This window comes from Physeter macrocephalus, chromosome 8, assembly GCF_002837175.3.
Source record: "Physeter macrocephalus isolate SW-GA chromosome 8, ASM283717v5, whole genome shotgun sequence".
NCBI classification, from domain to species: domain Eukaryota; kingdom Metazoa; phylum Chordata; class Mammalia; order Artiodactyla; family Physeteridae; genus Physeter; species Physeter macrocephalus.
Genome location: NC_041221.1, coordinates 15,510,370 through 15,518,510, shown reverse-complemented (window position 1 = coordinate 15,518,510; position 8,141 = coordinate 15,510,370). Strand labels below are relative to the sequence as shown.

At 54.5% G+C, this 8,141-nt stretch overlaps 1 protein-coding gene across 5 annotated transcripts in view; it reads right to left on the bottom strand.

Annotated features, from left to right (window-relative positions):
• Nucleotides 1–1,290: 1,290 nt before the first annotated feature.
• DIP2A (disco interacting protein 2 homolog A) overlaps nucleotides 1,291–8,141 on the bottom strand; it is a 70,909-nt gene continuing 64,058 nt past the window's right edge. For 4 of the 5 annotated variants that reach the window (XM_055086494.1, XM_028492769.2, XM_028492770.2 and 1 more), the window contains 4 exons: nucleotides 6,240–6,314; nucleotides 4,736–4,910; nucleotides 4,092–4,215; nucleotides 1,291–3,316 (listed from right to left, as the gene is read on the bottom strand). In XM_055086494.1, the coding sequence (XP_054942469.1) occupies nucleotides 3,064–3,316; nucleotides 4,092–4,215; nucleotides 4,736–4,910; nucleotides 6,240–6,314 (627 nt within the window). In that variant the 3' untranslated portion in view covers nucleotides 1,291–3,063. The remainder of the gene's footprint in view (nucleotides 3,317–4,091; nucleotides 4,216–4,735; nucleotides 4,911–6,239; nucleotides 6,315–8,141) is intronic. The other variant, XR_003680851.2, reaches the window with a different exon arrangement.

The following is an 8,141-nucleotide window of genomic DNA, read 5'->3' as shown; positions in this document are numbered from 1 at the left end:
AGAGTGAAGTAAGTCAGAAAAACAAATACCGTATGCTAACACGTATATATGTAATTTAAAAAATGGTACTGATGAACTTAGTTGCATGGCAGGAATAAAGAGGTAGACGTAGAGAATGGTCTTGAGGACATGGGGTGGGAGGGCGAAGCTGGAGCGAAGTGAGAGTAGCATCGATATATGTACACTACCAAATGTAAAATCGTTGGCTGGTGGGAAGCAGCCGCATAGCACAGGTGGGATAGGGAGGGTGGGAGGGAGGCTCGGGGGGAGGGGATATGGGGACATGTGTATGCATATGGCTGATTCGCTTTGCTTGTGCAACAGAAACTAACACAGTATTGTGAAGCAATTATACTCCAATAAAGATTAACCACCTTGAGTCCAGTGGTTAAGCATCCGCCTTCCAATGCAGGGGACGCAGGTTCGATCCCTGGTCGGGAAACTAAGATCCCACATGCCGCGGAGCAATTAAGCCTGTACACCGCAACTACTGAGCACGCGTGCCGGGAGCCCACACCACAACTAGAGAGCCACGTGCGGCACACTGAGCCTGCATGCTCTGGAGCCTGTGCACCACAACTAGAGAGAAGCCCACGTGTCGCAACTAAGACCCGACGCAGCCAAATAAATAAATTTTAAAAAAGAATTAAAAAAAAACTCCTGCCAAATAGAATGCATCAAATGAGAAATTAAAATGACCACAAACACATGAAAACATACTCAGCATCACTAGACATGATACTTATTTGACTATCAAATTGACAAGGACTTATTTATTTATTGCCGGTGCTCTCAGGCTGCCAGGTAAATGCTTCTCCCACGCTGCCTTGTGCGCTTCCGAGGGCAGGGGTGCCCAAAGCTTCATACCTGGCACAAACTCTACCTGTAGGAACTGAGCCCAAGGCAGGTCTTGCGTGTGAACACACACCCGCGAGGAGGTTCACGGCAGCACAGCTGAAACGACACTGACACAGAGCAAGTGAATACAAGCTGCATTCAGTTGAGCCCCCCTCTCATATGACACAGTCATTAAAACATGTAGAAGAATATATGTAACAGATTAAAAGTCTAATTTATTAACTACAAAAGCTGATTATAAAATTATAATGATCTATCCTAATTTTGTAAAAGTGTTTTAAAGGAAAAAATAAATCCTTGAAAGGATTTACATCAAATACTAATGCTGTCATTACCGAGAGGTAGGATTTTGGGAGATTTAAATCTTCTTCTTTATACTTTAATGTGCTTTGTAGATTTTATGCTGTAGCATAAATGCCTTTATATTCAGGAAAGAAGAATGCATAATAAAATACATCGTATTGGGGGTAATTTTAAAAACCTTTTCACACATTTCAAAATGCAGAATTACAAACAGTCAATAATTTTATTAACATAATGATATAAAAATTTTAGTGTGATACACAGAATTCCCAGAGAGTAATTTTAAAACATTTTAATGCTTCTTAAAATCTTAATTTACAAGACACCTTGTCTTACTGCCACCGACCTTTCAATACAAAAATTTTACAATATTTGTTTGCTATAAAACTACAACATACAAGGCTTGGTAGTTCTTCCCCTGCTGGCCATTCTGTTATAAGGAATGTCCATTAGTCAACTACTGGGACCTCTGTATGTCAAACAATAAATTACACAGATTATGTACATAATTACAAGAGGATTATTCAAATTCCAATATGTTGTTACACACCACACTGCAGGCCAACGCCGCAGGCCAACAGCTACTGAGTGCAAGCTACTTGTAGCCAAATATGAGTCACACGTGAGAGCTGGCCCAGTTAGCCAGGCCTTTTTTTGGTGGAGAATCTAAAATGGTAGAGAATTAATAACAACTTTGTCAGGCACTGATCCAGGCTAATTCCAGAAAAACCTGGTTGTTCTGGGAAGCATGCATGATTCATAAACTTTCCCACCCTCAGTACCCGACAAGTGGTAACACACTCTTCATTAGTGATACAAAAATACTCTGTCTTAGATTCGAGCTTCACTTCAAATTCTTAGAAGTAACTAAAGGATATCACGTTTTCTTCTTTGATTTAGACTTACTATAATATTGTACCACTCAGTCTGGTCAGGTTAGAATAAAATAACTGAGCACAATTTGGCCAAATTTTACAGGCACACAACTCAAAATGCAACCGCAAGGGGCAAGGCTCTCCTGGGCTGGGCCTCTCGGCTGCACTGGCAGTGCTCAGCAGACAGCACCGAGGACGGAAACCTCGCCCTGCCGGGGCTTCCACATCTGTTGACGTGGAATGAAAATAATAATCCAATGCACTTCTGTGCAGTGAGAAGAGCTTATACTGTGGTTATGAAAACAAGCACTTCAGCTGAACAGCAAGAAGTCAGAAACTTAGAAAGTGGTTTAAAAACTCAATGCTGGTTTATCTTTCCAAAACAGAGCACCTCACCTGACGGCCCCAGATGGCCCCTGCCGAGCGTTAGTGACCACACAGGCAGACAGCCATGCACACCTGTTTCAAGAGAGGAAGCGTGTGCGTCCAGGGCCTGGTCCGGGGCCCAAAGGTGGGCAGGGTGGCCAGGCCAGGCTCACCCCTGTCCACGAGCCTTTCTGGGCTCTGCGCTTTCCTGTGAGTCAGAATCGAAGCAGCTGTACTTGGGCCTCAAATTCCTCCTAGCATAAACTCTATATATGAACTCATCATTTGAAGTAGGAAAAAACATTTGAACTTTTTAAACTGAGAACTGTATTTTGCCTAAAATTTTGCCTAAAAAAGTGCAAACTCACACCTGCAGCTCCCGCAGCGCCCACACCAGGCCTCCTTCCCAGTTGCCCCATCTGCTAAAATACTGACATTCATGTTTCTGTAAATGTCCTTGACAATTAAAAGATTTCTTTGAATAACTCAGGAAGTGGCTTTTAAAATGAGATGGACCTGTAAGAGCGTAGGAGGCGGGGCACCGTGCTCCCAGAGCCTGGGGTCCTCTCCCTGGGGGCTGCAGATGCTGCCATGCTTTCACACGTCCCAGCACCTCGGACGCGTCCCGAGGCCCCTCTCAGGGCCAGGCTGTGAGCTGCGCTCACATGTTGTAGGCGACGTAGATGGGGTCCAGCTGGTCGGCCAGGAAGCCGTCGCGCAGGTGCGTGCGCTGCTTCTCCCCGCGGGAGTTGATGGGGATGACACCCGGGTCCACGATGACCACCACGCCCACCACCAGGTGATGCTCCTCCAGCACCACGTTCGTCACCAGGGCCACCAGGTCCAGTGCATCCTGCTCCAGTCCATCCAGCTCCACCACCACCACCAGCAGGTTGGTCCAGGTGAACACGGCACTGCAGGGAGAAGGCGGACGGTGTCACACGGGGTTGGGCACAGGCTCTGGGGGCTGGGAAAGGGCATCAGAAAGAGACCAGTGAAAAAAACCAAAGTAGGTTCACTGACGTCACCCTCCTGCTCAAGGTCAGTTACAACTCAAAGGTTAAGTGTGTTTTACAGGAATATCTATTCTAATTAAAGTTCTCACTAAGAATCAAGAATATGTGATGTCGGGCTTCCCTGGTGGCGCAGTGGTTGCGCGTCCGCCTGCCGATGCAGGGGAACCGGGTTCGCGCCCCGGTCTGGGAGGATCCCGCATGCCGCGGAGCGGCTGGGCCCGTGAGCCATGGCCGCTGAGCCTGCGCGTCCGGAGCCTGTGCTCCACAACGGGAGAGGCCACAACAGAGGGAGGCCCACATACCAAAAAAAAAAAAAACAAAACAATATGTGATGTCGAAAGCTGTACCTTTCCCAAGGCAAGCTCCCTACACAAAGTGAAGAAATCCTGAGTCTCGACCATTTAAATTAGGAAATTCATGTTAAAAGCAGAAGCATTTCAGGATAACTGTGGAGCTCTCACGTTTTGCCTGTGCATTTGCGGACAGACTCTTAACTTAAGACTGATTAGGAAGAGGAAAAACCAAGCAAACCCAAACAAGAGGTCTCTGGCCTGTGATTCCAAGAGCGTGTCTGGGGTCTGCTCCTGGAGAGGCAGGTGGCTGCCTCACCCGCATGGCTGCAGTGCCTGCCCTGGCCCCGGAGAGCTGAGTGACGGACGCCCCAGGCCCTCACCACTCGGCGATGCTCCTGTGCGCCCGGATCACTGACGTCTCGATGTCGACGGGGTGATAGCGCATGCCCCTCAGCTCCAGCGTCTCGTCCAGAGACCCCACCACGTACAGCGCGTCGTGTCGCTCTGTGGACAGCACAGTTTGCCCACCTCAGCACGGCACGCGGTGCCAATGGCTGGCGACTCAAACGTTGCCTAACAACAGCCTCCTGCCACGCTCGGCCCCCTGAGATGCAGAGAAGTTACGCCCACGTCTGAGTATGTATTTCACAACTTCTACTATCTCTGAAAACGAAGCAGCAGCTACAGGGTCTCCCAAAAGTTCTGACGGCATCTGGCCAGCGTGCTGTGGCCGAGGGACTTTGAAAGCTTGGGGGGCCGTGTGGGGAGGGCCCAACAGATGGCTTGAGACGCGCCCACAGCTAAGCCTGGGGGGCCCAAAGCCTCTGCCAGCAACCCTGCATCCTCTGCAGAGGCTGGGGTCTAAGACCAGTGAAGGAAAAAGAGTAATTTTCAGAGAAAACCGTGTTAGGGCACCTAGAGACACGAGCTCCTAGCGAGGGGCGAGGTGAGTCAGCGGGGGCCCCCAAGATGCCGCCCGCATGGGGCTCAGGTGCCGGTGTGGGGCTGCACAGGGACCCCTCACCTCCGCTGGCATCGGTGAGCTCTGTCCTTCGGAGGAAGCCCAGGAAGCCAGTCCTTGCCCAAACGGTCTGGGTGTCTCCGAAACTCAGCCGGGCACTGAAGTGGTCGGCGTGGAGCCCCTCCTCCCCGTAGACTGTGTAGTACCCAGTGGCGCTGTGCGGGCTACTCACCCAGACCTGGGGGCCCAGGGGACGAGGGGGTCAGTCGCCACGGTGCCAGGTAGTCTGTGCCGATTCACGGCAGCAATGCCACAGCACAAGGGGGCGGGGGCGGGGGTGGGGCGCTCGAACTAAGTTACAACAACAGGTACAGAAAGCAGGCAAGAGACTGTCCTCCTTCAAACGAACCGTTCCCCTCCTTGGACCCCGGAGAGACGCCTGTGGGACAGCGATGTACACAGCTGACGGTAAGAAAGAACCGGGAGCAACCTGCACGTGCACATGCACACAGGGCCAGCGAGAGAGTCGGGGCACAGACCCACCCACACGTGGGCTAACAGTGCCCAGAGCGTCATAGGCCCCCAGGGCACCCTTCTAAAGCCATGGCCCTCCAGGACCCACAGGCGGCTCCTGATTGACTACCAGGCTCCAGGTATCCCCAAAAGCAGGGTCCGAAAAAGGAGACAGTGCGGCCACATGGGTCCTGGCCTGGGGCAGACCTGCCAGGACTGTCTTGGGACCCACTGCTGCCCTAACAGGCCTGGGCCCAGCTGGCCAGGAAGGGGGTGGCGGGGGGGAGGCCCCAGGCAGAGCACACCCAGCCTGGGACTGGGACACCTTTCCTGGCCGATGTGGCATGAGCCCCGGGCCCACCCGTGCCCTTGTCCCAGCTGGTCAGGGACCAGGCAGTGTGTGTGGACACCCCTGGTGCTGCCCTCAGCAGTGCAGGATGCTGGCCCCCAGGTCCGGAACTGGGGAGCTCAGGCCGTGCCCGCCGTAACAGGCCAGCGTGGGCACCCAGGCTCCACCTGCCGTCCTGGCCACCAGGTACTGGGTCCCACCTGCCCCGTTACTCTAGACCAGGCGCTGTACGCAGGCATAGCAAGGACCCCAGCACAGCCTGTGTCCTGGGGCAGTGAGGACCCCCTGCCCCGTGTCCCCAGGATGGAGAAGACCATCCCTCTCAGCTGTGGGGTGTGCCCCGTGCTGTCCCCCACTGGGGGCTGCAGGAACTTCTCTTCAAGGGACAGCTGTTTCCTCCACGGCTGCTGATTCCTGCGAGGCTCCTTAGGCCACCCAGTGTCTGCAACTCAAGGTTTCCCTCTGCTAGCAGGGTGACAGGGTGGGGGGCTTCATCCCAAGGGCAGGACCCTGAAATCCTACCCAGCGACTGGGTCCAGGAGCACAAACACTGTGGGAAGGCAGACAGCTGCTGGCAGATTCTGCACAGCACGTGCGACCCCACGGCACGTGCGACCCCGGAAGTTCAGAATTCCCGAGTCTGGGGCACAGAGGGGAGGAGGGTAAGGCGCAGCTCCTGGGGCGCCTGGGGCTCCGCAGCCTCACCTCCCCCAGGTGCGAGTCTCCAAGGGGCCCTCTGGTCTCGGTGTGGGCAATGATGACCTTCACTCCAGGGAGGATCTGGAAGGAGAACCGTGCTCCGGGTCAGAGGCAGCACGGCCCTCCTGATTCAAGTGCGTCAAAACAACGTCCTTCGAAGCTGATCCAAAGGATGTGACATGTACACGGGGGTGATCAAGTTCAGAAGCCAACCTAAATCTGACTTTGAATTTTAACAGAAGACATTTTAATAGAGAAAAATAAATTCTGAATCTTAGCAAAATCACCCAGTTCCTGAGAATGGACCCGATTTTGGACGGCAAAAGGGGTCGAGGGAGTCTTTCCCTGAGGCCCTTTGTGAGAGCTCACGAGTGCTGGGGGTCCACATGCCTCGGCTGCATCCCCCCCAACCCCGGCCCCCCTGAGCCCCCAGCTCTGGATAGAAACCTGGCCCCCAAGAGGCCTTTCTGACCCCAGACTCAGAGTGGGGCAGCTGCTGAGCACGGGCTCCGTGCCCACCAGGAGCCGTGGAGAAGACTCCAGGGGAGTGTGCCTCGGGTCCGGGACCCCTGCTGGGCCTGCGGGGCCTCACTGGGCTCAAGTCAGACCACCTGGCTGCTCCTGGACACCTGTTCTGTGTCCTCAGTTTCCCCAGGTATAAAACGGGAGGTGACAGTGGAGACCTCCAGGCAGTGGAGGAAGGGACGAGGGGTCACAGGAGGTCGCCATGGCCAGCGCCAGACCCTCCTCTCCTTGTGCTGTCCCCACAGCCCTGGTGGGACTGTTCTGTTTCCCCAGATGCTGCTGAGCCTCCGACCTCTCTCCTTGTGGCCCACCCAAACCGTGAAGCCAGAGCTCTTTCCAGGACCCAGGTCTGTCTGCGCCCATTTATCATAACAGAGAAATATGGGGGGAAAGTCCATCAAAAATGGATGCAGAGCCATATGTGATAGGAAACAAAAAGGCACCAAAAAGAATTAAGAATTGCATTTGCAGAAAGGACAATGCGGACTGCACACGGGGCGTTCCTGTGCGCGTGGGGAAGGACAGGAAGGGAGCCCTGGCCTGTGTCCACACTCCCCTCCCTCCAGGGTCTGTGCCTTCCTTCCCAGGCCCCACGCCCACCTGCCCACGAGAGCGCCCTTCTCTCCTCCTCCCCTCCCCCAGTGCAGCTCCCCCACGCGGGCCTCCCCGTGGCCCCAGGACCTTTGCGCCAGCTGAGCTTTCTCCCCAGGTCTCTGCTCCTCCTCTGGGGCAGCCCCTGCTGGTGCACAGCCCCCGCTTGCTCCTCCCCCACATTCACCGGGGCTCGTCCTGCGCTGCCCGCGGGCACCTTCCCGTCTCCCTGGAGGCAGCTGTGGCGTGTGCCCGGCGAGCGCAAGCAGAGCAGGGGCTGTGCTGAGCTCCTCTGGTTGTGCAGCTGCAGAGGGAGGCCCGAGGCCAGGGGCTGGGCGCAGGCCTCCCCCGCCACCATCACACTGTCTGATAGTTCCTGGGGGTCTTCTTCCTTCCTCTGAACCTCCCCTGCTTCTGAGAATGCCTGTCCTCCTGGCTCTATGTCTGCTGACCCCTCATGGTGGCTCAAAGTTTTTTCCTGGGTGCCCGCAGGTGGTCTCACAGCCCCACAACCTGAGCCCACTCTGGGCTCCTGAGATTGTACCAGGCCTGGACTGCTTTAATGGTAAACTGCCACCGTGGTGGGGACCACTTCCTGGCTGTCACCTGAGCCAGGGGCTGAGTTCCTCCAGGCCCCAGTGCGCTGCTCCAGGGCCACCATGAAGGCAACAGGCGCCCCGTGGCCTCAAAACCCAGCAGTGCAGTTCCTTCTAGGTCTCTGCACCTGAGGTCTTCCCTTTTTGGAACTGGAGCTCAGATGTAGATGTAAAGACTTAGCAAGTGTGTGTGTGT